The following is a 21,701-nucleotide window of genomic DNA, read 5'->3' as shown; positions in this document are numbered from 1 at the left end:
GAAAGCAGGAGTTGCTATACTTATATCAGACAAAATGGATTTCAAGACAAGAACTGTGAGGAGAGACAAAGAAGGTCACTATGTAATAATAATAGGGCCAATGCAGCAATAGGTTTTAACAATTTTAAATAGATATTCACCAACACTGAAGCACCAAGTTAAAGTAAATATTATTAGAGCTAAAGAGAGGAATAGGCCCCAATACAATAATAGCTGGAGACTTCAACAACCCACTTTCAGAACTGAACAAATCTTTTTTACAGAAAATCAACAGAGACATCGAACTTCATCTACACTACAGAACAAATGAGTCTAGTAGATATTTATGCCTCATTTTATCCAACTACTGCAAAATGAACATTTTATCCCTGAGAACATTTATCATTCTAAACTATCGACCACTTATTAGGACAAAAAGCATGTCTTCAAACATACAAAAATTTAAATAATGTCAATCATCTTCTCTGACCATCATGGAATGCAACTAGAGATTAATAACAAGATGAATTTTGAAAACTATACAAATACATAGAAATTAAAAAAATATGCTTCTGAATGACATATGGGCAATAAAGAAATTAACAGGAATTTTTTTTAAAAATCTTGAAACAAATGGTAATGAAAAAACAACATACCAAACCTATGGGATATAGTAAAAGCAGTATGAAGATGAAAGTGTATAGCTACCAGTGCCTACATTAAAAAAAAAAAAAAAAAGAGAAAAACTTCAAATGAACAATCTAATGATGTGTCTTAAAGAACTGGAAATGCAAGAGCAAACCAAACTCAAAATTGGTAGAAGAAAAGAAATTATAAACATCAGATCATAAATAAATGAACTTGAAATAAAAAAAAATACAAAAGATCAATGAAACAAAAAGTGTTTTTTTTTTTTTTTTTTTGGAAAAGTTAAAAAAAAATTGACAAACTCTTAGCCAGACTAAGAAAGAAAGAGAAAAGATACAAATAAATAAAATAATAAATGGAATAAAAGACCTTACAACTGACACCAGAAATTGAAAGTATTGTTAGTGGCTACTATTAGCAACTAGATACCACTATACTGGAAAATCTAGAAGAAATGGAAAAACTTCTAGACACAACCAACCAAGGTAGAACCAGAAAGAATTCAAAAACCTTAACAGACCAATAATGAGTAGTGAAACCATAGCCAGAATAAAAATTTTCCCGTTAAAGGAAAGCCTAGGACCCAATGGCTCCAATGCTGAATTCTTCCAAACATTTAAAGAACAACTAATATCAATTCTATTCAAATTATTTTAAAAAAATAGAGGAGGAATGAATACTTCCAGTCTAACTTTATGAGGCCAGTATTACCCTAATACCCAAACCAGACAAAGACGTATCAAAAAATGAAAACTGCAGGCCAATATCTCTGATGAATATTGATGTAAAAATTCTCAACAAAATACTAGCCAACTGAATTCAACATTATATTAGAAAGATCATTCATCATGTACAAGCATTATTTTTCCCTGAGATGCAAAGACGGTTAAACATGCAAATTAATCACACTAACAGAATGAAGAATAAAAAATATGTAATCACTTCAGTTGAAGCTGAAAATGCATTTGTAAATTTCTACATCCCTTCATGATAAAAACCCTTCAAAAACTTATTATTGAAGGAACATAATAAAAGCCATTTATGACGGACCCACAGCTAGTATCATGCTGAATAGTGAATAACTGAAAGCCTTTCCTCTAAAATCGAACACAACAAAGATGCCCACTGTTTCCACTGTTACTCAACATAGTATTGGATTTCCCAGCTAGAGCATTCAGACAAGAGAAAGAAATGAATGCATCCAAATTGGAATGGAAGAAGTCAAATTATCTTTATTTGCAGATGATATAGTCTTACATTTGGGAAAACATGAAGACTCCACCAAAAATCTTTTAGAACCAATAAACCAATTCAATAAAGTATCATGAAACAAAATCAACAGAAAACACGGTAGCATTTCTATATGCCAACAGTGAACAAACTGAAAAAGTAGTCAGAAAATAATCTCATTCATAATAGCCACAAATAAAATTAATTACCTAGGAATTAACCAAAGAAGTGAAAGATTTATATAATACAAACTATAAAGCACTGATGCAATAAATAGAAGGGGACATGAAAAAGTTGGAAAATATCCATGTTCATGGACCAGAAGAACCTTTATTGTTACAATGTCCATACTACCCTAAGCAATCTGCACATTCAATGAAATCACTATAAAAATACCAATGACATTCTTCATAGAAATAGAAATAATAATTCTAAAATTTATATGGAACCACAAAAGATCCAGAATAGCCAAAGCTATCCTAAGCAAAAATAAGATAACTGGAAAAATCACATTACCTTACTTCAAATTATACTACAGAGCTATAGTAACCAAAGCAGCATGATACTGGCACAAAAACAGACACATAGACCAATAGAACAGAATAAAGAACCCAGAAACAGATCCACACATCTTCAGTTAACTCGCTTTTGACAAAGGTGCCAATAACATACATGGGAGAAAAGACAGTCTCCAGTAAATGCTGCTGGGAAAACTGGATTTCCATATCCAGAAGAATGAAACTAGACACCTATCTTTTGCCATATGCAAAAATCAAATCAAAATGTATTAAAGGCTTAAAACTAAGACCTGAAACTATGAAACATAAGAGAAAATCTCCAGCACATTTGTGTGGGAAAAAATTTCTTGAGTACGGGCAACCAAACCAAAAATGGACAAATGGGGGTCACATCAAGTTAAAAATCTTCTGCACAACAAGGGAAACAGTCAAGAAAGTGAATAGACAACCTTCAAAATATGGAGAAATTATTTGCAAACTACCCATCTGATAGAGGGTTAATAATCAGAAAATAAACAAGTCTATAAGAAAAAAAAAAAAAAACAAACTAATGATCCAATTAAGAAATGAGCAATTTATTTGAATAGACATTTCTCAAATGAAGACATTGAAATGACAAACAGATATATGGAAAGTTTCTCAAAATCATTGGTCAGAGAAATGAAGATCAAAACTACAATGAAATATCATTTCACCCCAGTTAAAATGGCTTTTATTCCAAAGACAGGCAATAACAAATGATGGCAAGAATGTGGAGAAAAGGAAACCCTTGTACATTGGCAGTAGGAATGTAAATTACTGCAACCCCTATGAAGAACAGTTTAGAGGTTCCTCAAAACACTAGAAATTATAGCTACCATGTGATACAGCAATTCCCCTGCTGTGCATATACCCAAAAAGAAGGAAATCTGTATATCGAAAAGGCATCTGTACTCCTATGTTTGTTGCAGCACTGTTCAAAATAGCCAAGATGTAGAGGCAACCTATGTGTCTATCAACAGATGAATGGATACTGGAGATAATTACATTAAGTGAAATGAACCAGGCATGGAAAGACAAACATCACATGTTCTCAGTTATTTGTGGGATCTAAAAATTAGAACAATTGAACTCATGCACATATAGAAGAATGGTTACCTGAGGCTTGGAAGGATAGTGAGTGTGGGGTGCGGGTAGAAGGGAATGGTAAATGGGTACCAAAAACTAGTCAGAAGGAATGAGTAAGGCCTACTATTTGACACCACAATGTGGTAACTGTAGTCAATAATAACCTAATTATACATTTCAAAATAACTAAAGGAATGTAATTGAATTGTTTATAGCACAAGGGGATAGATACCCTGTTCTCCACAATGTGATAATTTCACATTGGATTCTCATTTCAAAACATCTCATGTAATCCATAAATATATGTGCCTACTGTGCATTCACAAAAATTAAGAATATAAAAATTTTTTAAAAAACAAAAATAAAAAAAACTCTTACCTTCGAAATAGGCTTTTAAAAATAGAGTTTATTGACTATTGACTAACACAAAGAAATGTATAGAATAGGTATAAAGAATGACATTGAAACTCTTAAGTAGCTACCCTTAAGAAACAAGATATAAGCATACATTTAAAAATTAAAATTCTTTTTGTAAGAGAAATGCATCATATTGTAAAATTTCAAAGTGTAAAAATAATGTACAAAATGTAAAAAAAAAAAAAAAAAATTGTGCCATTTTCCCTGTCCCTAGTATGTAAAGCATTTCCTCATTTTTTAAAGAAGTGGCATAGTATGGTATACTTAGCATCATTTATTTAAACAGTCAGTTACTGATTTATATTTAGCTTTTTCCTAATATTTTGCTGTTATAAAAAGTAATGTGAGGACAAACTTTTATGTAAATCACACATATAAAATACAAATCACATTTGTATAATAAATTTCTAGAACTGTATCTGTTAAGTGAAAAGGCATGTGAAATTTCATAGGAAGAACATTTATACTTCTACCACCAGTGTATGGGTGCACATGTTTTCTCATACTCTGGCCAATAAAATGTGTCATTTTTTGTCAATGTTATAGTGTATTAGTCCCTTTTTATGCTGCTAATACAGACATACTGAGACTGGGAAGAAAAGGAGGTTTAATTTGAGGTAAATCAAATTAAACCTCCTTTTAATTTGACCACATGGTTGGGGAGGTCTCATAATTATGGCAGGGGGCAAAAGGCACTTCTTACATGGTGGCGGCAAGAGAAAATTAGGAAGCAAAAGCAGAAACCCCTGATGCACCCATCAGATCTCATGAGACTTATTTACTATCACAAGAATGGCACAGGAAAGACAGGGCACCATGATTCAATTACCTGGCCCCAGGTCCCTCCCACAACAATGCAAGTTGAGATTTAGTGGGAATACAGCCAAACATGTCATATAGGTAAAGAAAAAAAAGAAACTTGAATAGTGGAAACTTGCATGTGAAATAGGAAAACAACTGCTTGAAATATTAGCACTTGGGGCTGCTGTATACAGAGAAAACAGCACATTTAAAACCAGGAAGATGGGTTGTGACATGATTACTAACTGTGAGACCTAGGTCAATCACTTTCATAATATAAGTTTGTTTCTTAATTTAGGAAATGAGAATTGTAGTATTTACCTGGCAAACTTTATTTGTGAGGATAGCATGAAATAAGTTTTGAGAAAGGCTTAGCACAATACCTAGCTCATATTATGTGACCCACACACAGTAGCTGTTGCTGCTATCGTTATGTATTAGTATTAGTATTTAAAGGTAAACTAGGTTATGGAGAGACAAAAAATACTCCCCTAAATTTCAGGGACTGAAGACAGATGCATTTCTCACTCTGTCATCCAATGGTCAGCTCCAATAAGAGACACAGTGATCTAGGTTATTACTATTTTGCACTATTGCCATATCAGAGTGTTTTGTTTCTATCTGTACCAAGAGTTCTGAGAAATTCAGCTGGCAGAGGAATCATTTACTCTTATTTGCATAACAGTAGAAGTATCACATCACTTCTGCTCACATTTCCTCTAATTAGAATTCAGTCACATTACCCCTACCCAACTACATAAGAGACAGAAATATGCTCTTACTGCATGCTCAGGGAGAGGCAAAGGTGGGCTCAAAATAATTTTATCTGCCACATATCCTTTTCCTATATTGGTAACAAATAAATAGCTTTACAAGAGTAACAACAGCCAATTGCTTTGTTTTGTGATTCCAAGTGACTGTCTTATCTGATTTCCCTTCTCCATTGGATCTAGTGATCGTTTTGTTATCTGAAAGATGGCATTCAGCTGAATTTTTAAAATTGTGTTTCCCTATTGAATATCCAATCTGTTGAATTGAAATATCTAAGCATACCATTCCTATCAGCAGCTAGATCTGGATGAATGAGGCTTTACAGATGTAAAGCATTCAGTTTGGTGCTGCAACTGGTCAGTATAGACAGAAAACAGGTGTTTGCCAACTATACAATCAGATCCATGCCTCTAGAACTCCAAAGTTGGCTCATGTGCAGATGATAGGTTCATCTGGGCTTCTTTGTGTTTCAATTAAGGATCCTACTTCTAGGACAAAGTTCCAAAAGTTATCGTCAGTATTTCACAGTAGAAATTCTTAATGACAGGTCAGTTTGTTATAATGAGAAGGAATCAGTGTCAACGTGCTCTTTCACTTGGTTCATGCTACATCAACAGCTGATACCAGGGAAGAATAGTTCATACACAAAAAATTAATTAGGACCCTTTCCATTCAAAGAAACAATTATCAAGACCTCCCACCAAAGTTGAATTCTGCCAAATTAGCAATTAATATAAAAACCACTCTGCTAAAATGAAAGCTGAAGCTCACTTTGAATTTGATTTAATATATATATAAATGTTAGGGAATGACAGATTAAATGTAATCAACTATAACTTCAGTGTTCAAAAAGACTATCCCCAATCATATTATTTTGTTTTATGAATCACTGTTTTAAAATCACAAGTTGCTCACTGCTATGTATAAATAAGCATATTTATTATATAAACCTACAATTTACTCAGCTCAGCTGTTCTCTCAGGTTTGCCCTTTTAAGCCAGGAATAAATGCTATCAGAAAATAGTATCTTCATTTTAGTGTGATACTATCACCATATATGAAGGAACATATAAGAGATAGCCCTATAAATGTTAAAGCCATCCTCACTATTATGTTTCACTTTGTAAATATCTCTTAGTTCTGGTCACTTTCCTTAATGTCTAGAGCCACTGCCCAAGCTACCATAATCTTTGATCAGGGTGACAGGAACAGCTGCATGATTCAGATTCACTTAGCTCCGCACCCCCTAGTCCATTGTGAACACAGAATAAACGTAATTCGGAGTATGTCACTACTCTTCTTAAAATTCACCAATGCTGTACTCTTATATTTAGAAGAAATCTAAATTTCCTACCATGACCTCAAAAGCACTGTTAGACCCTGCTTCTTCTGATCTCCCTAACATCACCTACTATATGGACAAAACAACCAAGATCAAATATGTTTTGACTATGAAGAAATATGATCAAATTCTTAGCAAGGCTATCAGAATGTATCCATCAAAGTGTGTGTTCTCCCTTTGTGAGTAGGTCCCCCTGGAAAGCCTCACACCTATTAAATTCATACTCCATTTGCCCAAAATCTTTCTTGAGCATCCCTTTAAAAAGCCTTATCAGAGCTAATTCTTCTGATCTTTGACAAACCGGACAAAAACAAACAATGAGGAAAGGATTTCCTGTTTAATAAATGGTGCTGGGAAAACTGGCTAGTCATATGCAGGAAGCTGAAACTGGACCCCTTCCTTACACCTTATGCAAAAATTAACTCCAGCTGGATTAAGATTTAAACGTAAGAATTAACACCAAAAAAACCCTAGAACAAAACCTAGGCAAAGGAGCTTCTGCACAGCAAAAGAAACAATCATTAGAGTGAACTGGCAACCAACAGAATGGGAAAAAAGTTCGCAATCTACCCATCTGACAAAGGTCTAATATCCAGAATCTACAAAGAACTAAAGCAGATTTATTAGAAAAAAACAAACAAACCCATTCAAAAGTGGGTGAAAGAGATGAACAGACACTTTTCAAAAGAAGACATTTATGCAGCCAACAAACATCTGGAAAAATGCTCAAAATCACTGGTCATTAGAGAAATGCAAATCAAAACCACATTGAGATACCATCTCACGCCAGTTAGAATGGCAATCATTAAAAAATCTGGAGACAAAGATGCTGGAGAGGATGTGGAGAAAAAGGAACACTTTTACACTGTTGGTGGGAGTGTAAATTAGTTCAATCATTATGAAAGACAGTGTGGCGATTTCCCAAGGATCTAGAAATAGAAATTCAATCTAACTCAGCAATCCCATTACCGGGTATACACCCAAAGGATTATAAAACGTTCTATTATAAAGACACAGGCACACGAATGTTCATTGCAGTGCTGTTTACAATAGCAAAGACCTGGAACCAACCGAAATGCCCATCAATGATAGACTGGATAAAGAAAATGTGGCACATATACACCATAGAATACTATGTAGCCATAAAAAACAATGAGTTTGTGTCCTGTGTAGGGACATGGATGAATCTAGAAACCATCATTCTCAGCAAACTGACATAAGAACAAAAAACCAAACACGGTATGTTTTCACTCATAGGTGGGTAATGAACAATGAGAACAATGAGAACACCTGGGCACAGGGAAGGGAACAACATTCACCAGGGTAGGTTGGGGGTGAAGGGAATGGGAGGAGCAGTGGGGGACAGGGAGGTTGGGGAGGGATAACACCGGGAGAAATGCCTGATGTAGGCGACGGGGTGTTGGGGGGATGGAAATAGCAAACCACCATGGCATGTATGTACCTATGCAACAATCCTGCAGCATGCAGGATGTGCACATGTACCCCAGAGCCCAGAGTACAATAAAAAAGTAAGTTTTATTACTATGTAATCTCCCATAATTTGGGGTCCTAAATTATTATTAACTAGCTTAGCTGAAAATTTTAATTCATTGAAAACAGGCTCTGAGTATATTTTGGCTGCTGCAGATAATCTAATTACCAGTAAGGAATGATATATGTCTGACCTGAGGAATATTAGGTAGAAAGTTAATTTTCAAAATGGGTTTCAGAAATGGTTTATGCAATGCTAACATTGGTAAAAGAATTCTGAATTTTTGAGAGGACTATTTTTCAAGAGAAAACACCTCACTTGCTCAAGTAATTTCTCATGTTCCTGAAAAGCACTCTACATTATTACTTTATTGCCAGGCCTTCCATGTCACTTTCCACTTTGAGTCCCTCAGGAGTTTCAGGACGAAATCATTTAGCTGAGGTCGCAGGATTTTCTTCCAAATAGCATCCTATAGTTGATGCTTAGCACTAGCTAGGACAATTGGTCTCCAAATATGACCTAAAAAGTAGAAAATATAGACAAAAAAAATCTGTATTTCTATGTTATCATCAAAACAAGTGCCAACATCCCATCCTTTGAGTGAGGAAAGAGTGTGCAGTGACAGCCTTAAAGTGCAATGACTTAACAGTGCAATGACTTGCTACTAAGTACTTTTCAGACCACATAACTCCTGCTTTCTGTGTTCTAGCAGAATGCTTCTATAGTTTGACTATGGGCAACCTTTACAGTGCCCAGGCTGTGTATTCAGTTCTCTCCACAATTATTATTAAGTAGCTCATTCGCAGCAGCTCTAATATGAAGACAAGCAAGATGCTATGTATACTTACTAATCTGTCTTTGAAAGATTTGACAGCATCCTCTGTGTGACTTCTGGGCTTTTAATAAGCTCTTTTGCTACATTCATTTACTTAGCGTTCAGCTTGGCTAGTTTTTCAGAGTCAGTAGTCACACATGTGCCTTGTCTGTTTATCATACCATCTTCCCTAAAGAATAGCACAAGGCCTAGAAAATAAAGACACACTGACAAGCAGCAGTTTAAATGTTACTTCCTTGACTAAGAATATGTCATAGCAACTAACCCTGATCTCTTAGGTAACATCTCCTGGTTTATACACACTTGGTAACAAGCTCCCCTCAAAAGCTAGGGCAGCATTAAGTAGTCAGACAACATAAGAAGTAATTGAGTGACTCAGCAAGAAATTTAAAACAGTAAATGCCACATCAAAGATAATTTGTGGGCTCCAGGAAGCATCTTGGTAAAAAGACTTATAAAAGGTCAAAGATCAACTTTGATACTAAATTAGGACATAGAACTATAGCTCAGCTTTTTTTAGGAGTGTCTGCCTTAGTCTGCTCCAGCTGTCGTAACAAAATACTATAAACTGGATGGTGTAAATAATAGAAATTCATTTTGTCACAGTTCTGGAGGCTGGAGGTCTAAGTGCAAGGTTCCTTGAGAGTTGGTATCTGATGAAGTTCCTCTTCATGGCTTCTGGCTTGTAGATGGCCGCCTTCTCCTTGTTCCTTCATGTAGCCTTCCTGTGGTCCATGTGATACGGGAGATGAGAGTAAGGAGAGGGGAATGTTCTGTTTCTCCTTGTAATGATAATAATTTTACGAGATCATGGCCACTCTCTTATGACCTGATTTAACTTTAATTACCTCCTTATAAGCCCTGTCTCCAAATACAGTCACTAATATGGTTTAAATCTGTGTTCTCACCTAAGTCTCATTCATATCCAATTTTAGTCCTCAATATTAGAGGAAAGGCTGGGTGGGAAGTGACTGGATCATGGGAGCAGACATCCCTCTTGCTGTTCTCATGATAGTGAATGAGTTCTCATGAGATTTTGTTGTTTAAAGTGTGTAGCATCTCCCCCTTCACTCTCTCTCTCCTGCCACCATGTGAAGATGTGCCTGCTTCCCCTTTGCCTTCTGCCATGATTGTAAGTTTCCTGAGGTCTTCCCAGCTACTCTTCGTGTATAGCCTGTGGAACTCTGAGTCAATTAAACGTCTTTTCTTTACAAATTACCTAGTTTCAGATATTTCTTTATAGAAGTATGAGAATGGAACAATACAATCACAGTGAAAATTAGTGCTTCAACATATGAATTTGGTGGGTGGGATGGAGGGAATTGTCCACAATTCAATACATAGCAATATCTTTGAGAATTTCTCAAATAAGTTGGGCTGATTCTGTTTTTGGGTATCAACTTTCCTGACTTGATTATCTTAGTTAGAACAACCTCATTGGCCTCAGCTATTATTATAAGGGATTGAGGGGAAAGCCATGTAAGAAGAGAGAGAAAGGAAAAGTGGATAATTCTTATACTGGAAGAAGAAAGCTTACCTACTTATTTCTCTAATCATTTGGAAAGGGAGGTAAGTGTCTTCAAGGCTGCCACCAAAGTTTTAACCAAGGCCATTTGTCTCATTAGATACTAATATTCCACATAAATTTTTTTGAAGAAAGAGTTCTAAACTTAAAGAAAAATGGCTTGAAATCCATGGGGCTATATTAGGAGTTATGCAAAGATAGTTTGTGCTGCCACCTCTCTTTGCAATTAAAGTTGTATTGACAAAGAGCCATACCATTAGTTTATGCATCACCTATGGCTGCTTTTGTGACAATGGGTAAAATTGGTTAATCATAACAAGGACCTTATGTGACCCACAAGACCTAAAATATTTGTTAACTAGCTCTTGATAGAGAAAATTAGATAGATTCAGACAATATACTACAGAAATCTATATAAGCTCCCCCAATAACTTCATGTCTCAGCTCTTCAGGTTTCAGAAGTATCCTCTAATGCCACAGGCTAGACAAGATGCTCCTCTAATATGCCTCAACAGTTTGCTTACTCCTATCTTACTTCTTTACATTTTATATTATAAATGTCCATTTACGCACCCGCTTTTCACAGGCTTAAGTGCAGTGGTAATGTCAGTCTCGTGATGCATCAAATCCTCAGTACATAGCATAGTGCCTGGGACATAATAAGTGCTTAATAAATGTTTCTTGAATAAATGATGTATAATGAAGAGTCAGTGCAACAAATATTTATTAAGTACTTATTACATGCTGGACACTTTTTGAAGTCATGAGAATACAGTAGTGAACCAAACAGGCAGATAATTCTTATCATACAGTTTACAATACACTGGAGAAAGCAAACTGCAAGCAAGAAGAAGAAAGTAAAATATGTTTGAGAATGATAATTATCAGAAAGAAAACAATAATGCCAGGAAGGCACATAAAATGTTAGCTCTGGGGATAGGAGGTGTTGGATTAAAACTTTACATAAAGTGGCCAGAGAAGAACTCAAGTGAGGAGGTACCCATGGGCTAAAGACCTAAAGTTGTTAATTAATCTAACCTATAATAATTTAAGTGAGATTTGGCACTGTGTATAGAAGGGAGAAAATAATTTCAGGCAAAGAGAAGAAAATGAGAAACAGTCTCCATGTAGAAAGGATCTTAGCACATGTAGCAAATTGAAAGACACTCACAAAGCCAACAGTTATATGATTCCATATTTCTTAGAAAAAACAATAAAGAGATTGAAATGTCAGAAGTGCAAACAGTTTCAAAGAAAAAAAAAGAGATCAGAGAGTAAGTAAGTTACAGATATCACATAAAGACCTGAGTTCTAGCACTTCAAATAAGAATCAACTGGGATTCATTATGTGTTGAATCACTAACCAAAGACCATTGTCTATTATTTTCTTCTGTTGAATTTAAGATATTTATAGATTCTATAGATGTCTCAGTCCATTTATACACTGCTACAAAGACTGCCTGAGACTAGGTAATTTATTAAAAAAAAAAAAAAAAAGGTTTAACTGACTCACAGTTCATCATGGCTGTGGAGGCCTCAGGAAACTTACAATCGTGAGGCAGAGAAGGGGAAGAAAGGCACCTTCTTCACAAAGCATCAGAAAGGAAAATGAATGCAGGAGGAATTACCAAGCACTTATAAAATCATCAGATCTCCTGAAAACTCACTCATATCATGAGAGCAACATGGAGGAAACTGGCCCCATTATTTAATTACCACCACATGGTCTCTTTCTTGACACATGGCGATTATGGGGATTATGGGAATTATAATTCAAGATGAGATTTGTATGGGGACACAAAGCCTAACCATAGCAATAGAGAAAACATGCAGGAATTGGTCAGGAATTGATAAACAGCAGTTTCTACTGATAGACCATAAACACTAACTTCTTCATACTAACTCCCATAAGGCAACTCAACTGTATAGTCTGAGAACTTAGTAAAATGTTGGGGGAGTGAGAAGCTGCAGGAATTCATTATTATGTTCTTTTTTTTGTATGATTTATGTTATTATAGATATGGCTCTAGGAAGAATTCCCCCCAAGAAATTTATCTTACTAGAAAAAGGAGAAGATAAGTCTGCAGATAGAGAAAGCATATGATCTAATTAGAAGAAATGATATGAGGTATTGTGAAATGTGCAGATTCCAGAATCAGCATGAATGGGTTCAAATCTTGGATTCCGACACTTTCTAAGTGAGCCCAGTCATTTATTTATCTGATGTTTACCCAGGTTCTTTTGAAGGGGAAAAATGATAATTGCCTCATCAGGTTAGATATGGTCTTAAAAAGAGTACCTGGCATGTAATAAGCACAATGTTATTGTTTCTTCTAAAATTATCATTGATCATATTAATTTTGGAATGTTTATTAAGTACCCAAATGAATGCATAAACTAGTCAGTTTGGGTCTCAGGGAGAGATATAGGGGGAAGATAGAGTTTTGTTTGCCATAGGCACATAGATGTCATTTAAAGCAATAAAAGTACAGACGCATAAAAGAGTATGTCTAAGGACTGAACTCTGGAGCATCCTGGCAATGATAGATCTTAGAGTTAAGTCTGTGTTCAATATTTCCCAAATTGAGGTATAGATTTAATGTGCCCCCAATCAAGATCCCACGTGCATTTTTTGCAGATATTGATGAGCTTATCTTATGTAACTCATGTAAATTTAAAGGACCTAGAACAGCCAAACCAATAAAAGAAAAGAATGACTCTCCCTTTTCTATTTCAAAACTTACCACAAAGTGATAGCATTCAAGACAGCATGGTGCTTAGATACTTTTAAATGTATTAATTGATAGAATAAAATTTAGAGAACAGGAATAAACTGATAAAGCTATGGTCAATTGAACATAGGAAAGTATTGAATCATCTTTTCATCCAATGGTGCTTGGACAACTGGAAATAAATGAACATAAATGCAAGAGCATACTTGGGAATTATGGAAGTTCTATCTAAAACAGAGAAATATTGACCAATGATTGGTGAAACAAAGGAAAAGAGATTTAGCAGGGCTTCTCATGCTCCCTGATTCAGTATGAGGATCTGTGAGATTTTTCTGTAGACATCAAGGGCCATGTCCATATTATGTTAGGCTCTTTCCAAGATGGATACCTGTAGTGACAGCAGATTTTGGCAGAGAAATTGTGGATATTAGAATATGCCTAGGTCCTGAAGACAATGTTAGAAAAGACCCAGAAGAAAGATTCATTCTCCCTTCTTCTGGCTACCATCTATCTGCTCTTCAACATCCTCCTTCTACTTTAAAATAAATAAATAAATAAATAAAGATCTTGGTATTTGCCAGAACATGGATGGACCTAAAAGACATCACACTAAGTTAAATAATCCAGGTAGAAAGACAAAGATTCTATGATCTCATATGTGAACTATATAAATAAGGGGCTCCAACAGACAGAGGTAGAGAATGAAACATTGTGGATGGGAGAAGAAATGGGGAGATGTAAGTCAAAAGATACAAAATAACAGATATGTAGGATGAACAAGTATAGAGATCTAATATACAGGGGGACTAAAGCCAATGAAATTATATCATGAATTTATGTTAAATAAGATTTTAGCTGCTATTGTCATACACTTAAAAAAGTAAGAAGAGAGATATACGAATCATTTTCACATTGTAACCATACATTATATATGTATCCCATAATAACACGTGGTAAACCTCAAATATAAAAAATAAAATTTCTTTAAAATAAAAAAAAATCAATCACACTTATATATACTAAGATTGGACATGTGGAAATCAAAATTAAACACATGATACTATTTACAGTCACTCAAAAGAAAATATAATACCAAGGTGTAAACAAAATAGAGAACAGAAGGTGGGTACAAACATTAAAAATCCAAATATATTTCTAAAATTTACAAATTATAAAAATATATTTGACAAGGGAGGAACAGATTAGACATATATGTAGATGCATCTTATAAACAGGGCAGAGTGAAACATTAAATATTGACAATGGATACATAAATTGAAAACAAATGCCCACAAACAATAAAAAACATGTATTGACACTCATACAGAGGAAAGGATGCACATCAAATGCATTACAATGATTGCCAATGTAGACAAGAGAAATAAAACAGGGTCATGAAAACAAAGCCGAGTGAATGAGTAAATAAACAGGAGAGGATCTTGAGCAATTAACTCAAGGAATATAACTCAGCCTTCTACACTTGATGCCAAAACCACTTTATTGTATTCTCTCTAATAAAAACAATATTTTTTTCAGGGGAAGTATACTTTATCACTGATATTCTATAGAAATGCTGGTGTATAGAAGTGGTAATAAAAATACCAACTTTCAGTTGTATTCTTGTATTAAAATTCTCTGTAGACAATGCTTCTGTTTGTTGCCTGCAGTAGTCACAGGCCACTCCCAGTGTCCCACACTTGGTAGGTGACTACTGTACCTGGAGTTTCCTAACAAGTGTCCCAGAATTGGGTCCACATCCTCCAAACACCATTATTTTAGTGTGTGTGGCGTGCTGTCTTACTTTCTGTAGGGTAAGGTTTTTGGTCCTTTTGAGGGCCTTCAGTGGTTCACAGCATTGGGTGAGTTACAAAATGCACAACTATGAGGTGTGTGTCTTGGAGGTGGTGATTTTGATGTCTTCATTTTGGAAAGAGTGTCACTGTCACCTACATACAATACAGATCTTTTTATGTGCTCTTCTAAACATGCACATGCTCCAAGAAACACCAAATCCTTTTCCTCCTCTCCTATGAGATAAAATTTTAAGAAGAAAATTTGTCTCCAGGAATGAGTCCTTCCCCCCGTCCTTATTTACAATGTCTGGCTAACCTGTGTGTCTGTCCACCAACCCTACAGGATATCTCAAATCTCTCTCTTCTCAAATGCCTATCTTGCCTTCCCTTCCTCCCCACCATCAGAAAACAGGCAGAAATATACACAGTTATCAGCTCACCAAACATGTTTTTATTGTAATCATTGCCATCAGTGGTGATGATTTTACCAATTTGGTTTCTCCAGGTGTGACTAATCCTCCCCACCCTCCTATGGATATGCCTAGGTCTCCGTTCTCTTAGATTGGATCAGTGGAGTTCTCTGGGGGCTGGTTATTCTTCAGTTTATTTCAATTTCTTTTCTTTACTTTTTTTCTTGCTGCCTTTTATTTATTTTTAATTTTGTTTTATTTATTTTTTTTCTGAATATCTTTTCTTATTCTTCTTGTAGTAAAACACTAATTTTGGCTATTTTGTTTCTTTCTAACTCTGTTCAGGGGCTGAACCTATGTCTATAACCTTTTTCTTCTGGTAAGAAAACAGGGAGAGGCCAGAAAGGCATTATTTTGGGTGAATAGGATAGACACTAGATAGCAAGGAGGGATTTATAAGAAGAAACACAGGTTGAGGAAAGGGCTTGTGCCAGAGAAAAACAAGGTGGAATCATAGGGTAGGGATCTATGGGGAAGAAGAGGAGCATGAGTAAGGTCATCTGTGTTAGTCCAAACTGCACTATTTTGCAAGCTCCCTGCTATTTTGAGGACTTGTTCAAAGTGAAACATTCCATGGGGGTTGAGGCCATGAGAAACATCCTGCCTAATCACCTGACTACAAGGTGGACAAAGGCCCAAATAAGAAACATCATTATTATATCTTGCTGGTCAAAGGTCCAAAAAACACCACAATTACATCCCACTGGAAAAAGGACCAAACCACCTGATCATAAGAATATCTTATCAATATCCTGCCAGACAGCTAGCCATACTGCCCAGGCCCCTCCCAACCATACCTATAAGTAACCCAGCCTGTAAATGGTGGTGGGCTTTGCCATTAAGCTGGTCCCCCACTTCTGCAACTGTCAACAATAAACCTGTGTTGCTATTTTAGCCATCTTCTCTCTGTGTGTCTTTCTTTAACTGTTGCCTTCCCTTCAAAACCTAAAATTTTGGTGCCAAAATCTGGGATGGGGATTGGATTTTATCAGATAAGTCTTCTCTTGCAACCCTGAAAGCATCAAGCAGCAAAAACTAGACCTGAGCTGGCTTCCATATCCTGAATGAACTACCTGTTCCCAGCCCCAGCCCTGTTCCCCTTATTCTCTCATCTTTTCCAGCCCTGGGCTGACCTCCAGGTCCTGATCAAACTCTCCATCCTCTGTTTGCTTCCTCCTTCTTTCCAGGTGGCTCCAGTAAGGATCACTCCCATTGCTGGACCTTACATCAAACACCAGGCTCCAATTAGTAGGTGAATCTCCCTTTTCTACCTTTCCAGATTTTTCTTTATTTCTACTGGTGCTCTAGAAAATCTTAGCAATGGGTTAGAGGTCTCCCTGGTCACCAGGTGACCACAGTCTGCCTTCTCAGGGAATGCCTTCAGAACGCTCACCATTCCAGCCACTCTGGCCCCCAAAGGACCACGAAGAGCTGCCACAGCTCTTTGGTACACCCCAGCTCTCTTATGTCCATTCTCCTGGGAGGAATTAGGTACTCACTTTTTTCCAGGGTATTCACTCCCCTCCGGGATACTCACTATTTTCTGGGATACTAATTCCTCTCTGGGTACTCACTTTCCTTTGGGGTATTTATTACCCTCTAGGGATACTCATTCCCCTCTGGGGTATGCACTCCCCTCCTACAAAAAACAAAGCTTTTAACTTCCAAATTGAACATAATCTAAAAAACTTTCTTTAATGCAATGGTAAAGGATCCAAAGTGCTTTGCATAATCTGTTCATGGTTTGCTCTCTCTCTCTGCCAATCCTGTTCACCTTTCCAAATCCTCCTCAACAAGTAACTCACAAAGGCACCTCATCCTCAGGACAAGGCTTTCCTCTAATTTTCACCTGGCAAACAAAACCCCTCCCGCTGTCCCCCTCCCAACACCATTTCCTCCTTTTCCTTTGGCTCCAGCTCCTTCACCCCTTACTGTTGTCCTCCATCCCCTCTTCATTCTCTACCACACACCAGGTTTCACATGCAACCCCTATTGCTGAAAACCAGGCACACACCCAAAAGCCTTCCAAAGTCCTTCCCTTGCAGGGGATTGTGAGGGCCAACTGCATAATCTGAGATCATGTTGCCATCTGTCTAGCCAACCTCTCCCATATTAAAAAGAGACTTGATTCCTTTTCCAAGGACACATCTCTTTCCACAAGGAATTTTTGTATGCCACTCAATCTTACAACCTTACTGGCAAGACATTTATGTAATTCTCTCTTCCACCCTCTCCGTGGAGGACAGGGAATGCATCTAGACAGCTGTCCAGGCCCATGCAAATACCCTCCACCAACAAGATGCTGCTCATAACCCAATAGGGACCATAGCTGTCCCCAGAACTTACCCCAATTGGAGTTATTAGACAACTTTCATAGACAGAAACAAGGCCATATGATATCATGCCTTCTAGCTGGCATAAATAAAGCTGCCTGTGATCTTTTCCTATCCTGCCTTTCAAAGGCCATAAGTAAATATATCAGAATACTAATAAGGGCAAAATCTACATTTACACTTTATCTCCCAGTCAGCCCCTGACATCCAAAAGAAACTTTAAAAACTGGAGGATGGCCCTCAAACCTCCCAAAGACACTTAATTTAAGTGGCATTTGAGGTCTTTAACAATAGAGAGGAAGAACTGAAAACCAGAAAATCTAAAAAAGGACAAGGCTAAATACCAAATGCTGGCAGCTGCCATTCAACAGAGTTCCCAATGCATACAGAAGTCCTCAATGTTGCAACAGTCAATGCCAGGAGCTTGTTATAAGCATAGCCAATGGGGACACTGGGAAAAAGCCTGTCCTAATCCCAGGACCCTGGAAACCTTGCCCCATCTGTGTGGTATCAAGCAACACTGGAAGTCAGCCTGTGCTCCGTGAAACTCTTAATCCTGCTTCACTACCTCTAACTGAAGACTGACAGGGCCTGGAGTCGACTGCCCCCACCACCATCACCACCTTGGAACCTAGGGTAACACGGTCAGTCTCTGGTAAGCCCATGTCTTTTCTATTAGATACAGGAGCTAGTTATTCAGTTTTACCAGAATATTCTGGACCTCTGCTCAGTTCCTCTATCTCTATTGTGAGAGTCAATAAAATATTCTCTAGGTACAAACAGACTGTTCATTTAATATGCAATCTATTCAACACCACCCTTCACCCACTCCTTCCTCAGTTATCCCTCAGTTCCCTACCCTTATCTTACTTAATTTACATATTAAGTAAATTCAAGGACTCCATTCAGTTTGCCTCCTACAATTCTACCCCTTTTATTTTACTCTGCCACACAAATGCTTCCCACTCTTCTCCCTCTCATCTTCATTATCTACCCTGTTACCTTCTGTTAATTCTAAAGTTTGGAACATTCCTAAACTCACAATCGCTACACATCACATCCCAGTTAAAATAACCCTTCAAAACTCCTCCATTTTCCTTCATCAGTCTCAGTATCCCCTTAACCCAGCTGGCCTCAGGGCCCTCAAACCTATTATCTGTAAACTTTTACAAGCTCAAATTCTCAAGTCTGTCAACTTTTCCTACAACATCCTATCCTGGCTGTCCAAAAGACAGATGGGTCTTACCTCTTGGTTCAGGATCACTGAGTTGTTACCCAGGTGGTGGTACCAATACATTTGGTGATCCCCAAGCCATATACTCTACTCTCTCATATTGCCCAATCTACCACACAATTCTCTGTATTGGATCTAAAATATGCCTTTTTCAGTATTCCATTAAATCTGGCTTCCCAAAGTTTTTTTGCTTTCACTTAGTTAAATTCCAATACTCACATGTTCACCCAACTAACATGAACTGTACTCTCACAGGGGTTCTAGGAGAGCCCCCACCTATTCAGACAGGCCCTCATGAAGGATCTAGTTGAACTTCCCTTTCCTCCTAGCACCCTTCTCCAATATGTCAATGACCTCCTTCTCTGTAGCCCCTCTCTTAACCTGTCCATCCAACACACCACTCAGGTTTTAAACTTCCTCCATAATTGAGGATATTGGGTCTCACCCAACAAAAGCTCAGATATCCCAAACCCAAGTTACTTACCTCGAGTTTGTCCTAACCCCTAACTCTTGAGCCATGCCAACCCAACAAAATGAGCTAATTAGGGACATGTCCTTTTCCCATGCAAAAAAGGACCTCCTCTTCTTCTTGAGCCTCATGGGATACTTCCAGCTGTGAATTCCCAATTTTCATTTGCTGGCCAAGCTACTTCACTGGGTCTCTCACATGGGCCAATGGCAAAACACTTGAACTCAGTTTGCCTCATCAGCTCCCACTTTTAAAAAAATCTAAAAAAATCCCTTTTAATGGACCTAGTGCTGGGACTGCCCAACCCTCCCAAGCCCTTTACTTTGTATGTACATTCTGACCAAGGCCTTGCTCTTGGACTACTCTGCCAAAGATAGAGCAATGCCCCACAAGCTGTTTGTATGCCTCTCAAAACAACTGAACTCTATCATCCAAGGCTGATCACTCTGACTAAAATTCTTAGGTGTGGTCACATTGCTTGTCTCAGAGGCACAGAAACTCACTCTCTACCAACACATTTACTATTGCAACTTTCCATAACCTCCAGGACCTCATAAACCATCTGTCCCTTCTATCCCTCTCACAATCCCAGTTACAGCAAGTACACGCCTTATTCATAGGTAACCCTCTAATCACCTTCCAGAGACATAAAACTCTCAACCAGGCCACCCTCCTCCATGTCAATATCTCCAACTCTAAGCTCTCTCACTCCTGCCTGGACCTCTTAAACTCCCTCTCCTCCCCCTTCCAACACATTTCAAAAGCCCCTTTGCTGAGAACGCATACATGGTTAATTAATGAAAGCTCTTTAAGGGAGCCATGTCCAGCAGCTGGCTATTCCATCATTGCAGAAGATAAACTCCTAGAATCCAGTGCTCTCCCACTCCATGCTACCTTTCAACAGGCAAAGCTAGAAACCCTAACCAGGGCTCTCACTCTAGCAAAGGGAAAGAGGGTTAACATTTACACCCATTCCAAATATGCATAGCACACACTACACTTTGCACCTTAATCTGGCAGGGGGGTTTTCTAACTACAAAAGGAACCCCCGTAAGAAATAGTAAGCTTGTACACAACTTGCTGGAGGTGGCTGAACTACCACTGAAGGCTGTCATTAACCACTGCAAGAGACATCAAAAGGCTACAGATGCCATAACAAAGAAAAACTTCTCAACACATTTGGCAGCCTACCACCACCAAAAAGGCACACACCATTGCTTCTATTCTCCTCACCCATATTATCCACTGGTTTCAACTCCCCTCTTGCATCCAGACAAGAGGCCATTGTTGGTTTTACAGGTTAAACAACAGATGACAAAGGCCCTAAACATTAAATGGGTCTTCCATATTCCTTACCACCCCCAATCTTCAGGAAAAATTTTAAAAAAGAAAAAAATCCAAACACTCCCTAGAGGTTAAAATGGCCCAGACTTCACTTCTTCCATTTGTCCTCATGCATTTACGAGCCATTTCCCAAAAGCCCCTCAGCCTAAGACCTACTCTCCCCAGCCCAAAAGTCCATCCTCAAAAGACACCTCTCTGTCCCTACAACCGTGGGTCTGGGTCTGAATCACAGACTCCTCTTTCTCAAACCTATGCGGCTGTGTCCGCACCAGGCTATCCTAAATACTCCTATAGTGGCAAAGCTAACATCCTTTCCACACTAAATAACAGCATTCCAAACTAAAAAGAGCACCAGATCTACATCCAGAAATTGCCTCACCCCCAAATTATTCTCACTCTCTCACAGGACCAACCTCACTGCACTTAACAAGAATTCCAGAAGTTGCCATTCTGGAAGGCCCTAGTCCATAATACTCCCTGCCTCCAATTTTAAATCTTTTCTCTCAGACTTTGTTTCAGATCTTCCGTGGCTTCCCTTCCCCACATCCCTGGAGAGTCCATGCCAATTTCTCACACTAATCCAGGAGGTATGACTGCAGGGCACCTTCCAACATTTCACTCCTACTCGAATCTCCTTTTTCTCCTTTTGTCCACTTTGTCT

The 21,701-nt window shown here is 37.6% G+C and overlaps 1 protein-coding gene across 1 annotated transcript in view; it reads right to left on the bottom strand.

Annotated features, from left to right (window-relative positions):
- The window catches only part of LOC116535254 (sperm protein associated with the nucleus on the X chromosome N4), a 60,658-nt gene that overhangs the window by 37,179 nt on the left and 1,778 nt on the right, over positions 1-21,701 (bottom strand). Inside the window, 2 exon segments of the mRNA XM_032256075.1 lie at positions 15,679-15,813; positions 15,887-15,976. Coding sequence (XP_032111966.1) covers positions 15,679-15,813; positions 15,887-15,976 — 225 coding nt within the window.

Source organism: Sapajus apella, unplaced genomic scaffold, assembly GCF_009761245.1.
Source record: "Sapajus apella isolate SASKATOON/1434 unplaced genomic scaffold, GSC_monkey_1.0 scaffold93, whole genome shotgun sequence".
NCBI classification, from domain to species: Eukaryota; Metazoa; Chordata; class Mammalia; order Primates; family Cebidae; genus Sapajus; species Sapajus apella.
The sequence above is the reverse complement of the archived record's forward strand: the minus strand, read 5'-3'. Positions and strand labels throughout refer to the sequence as shown.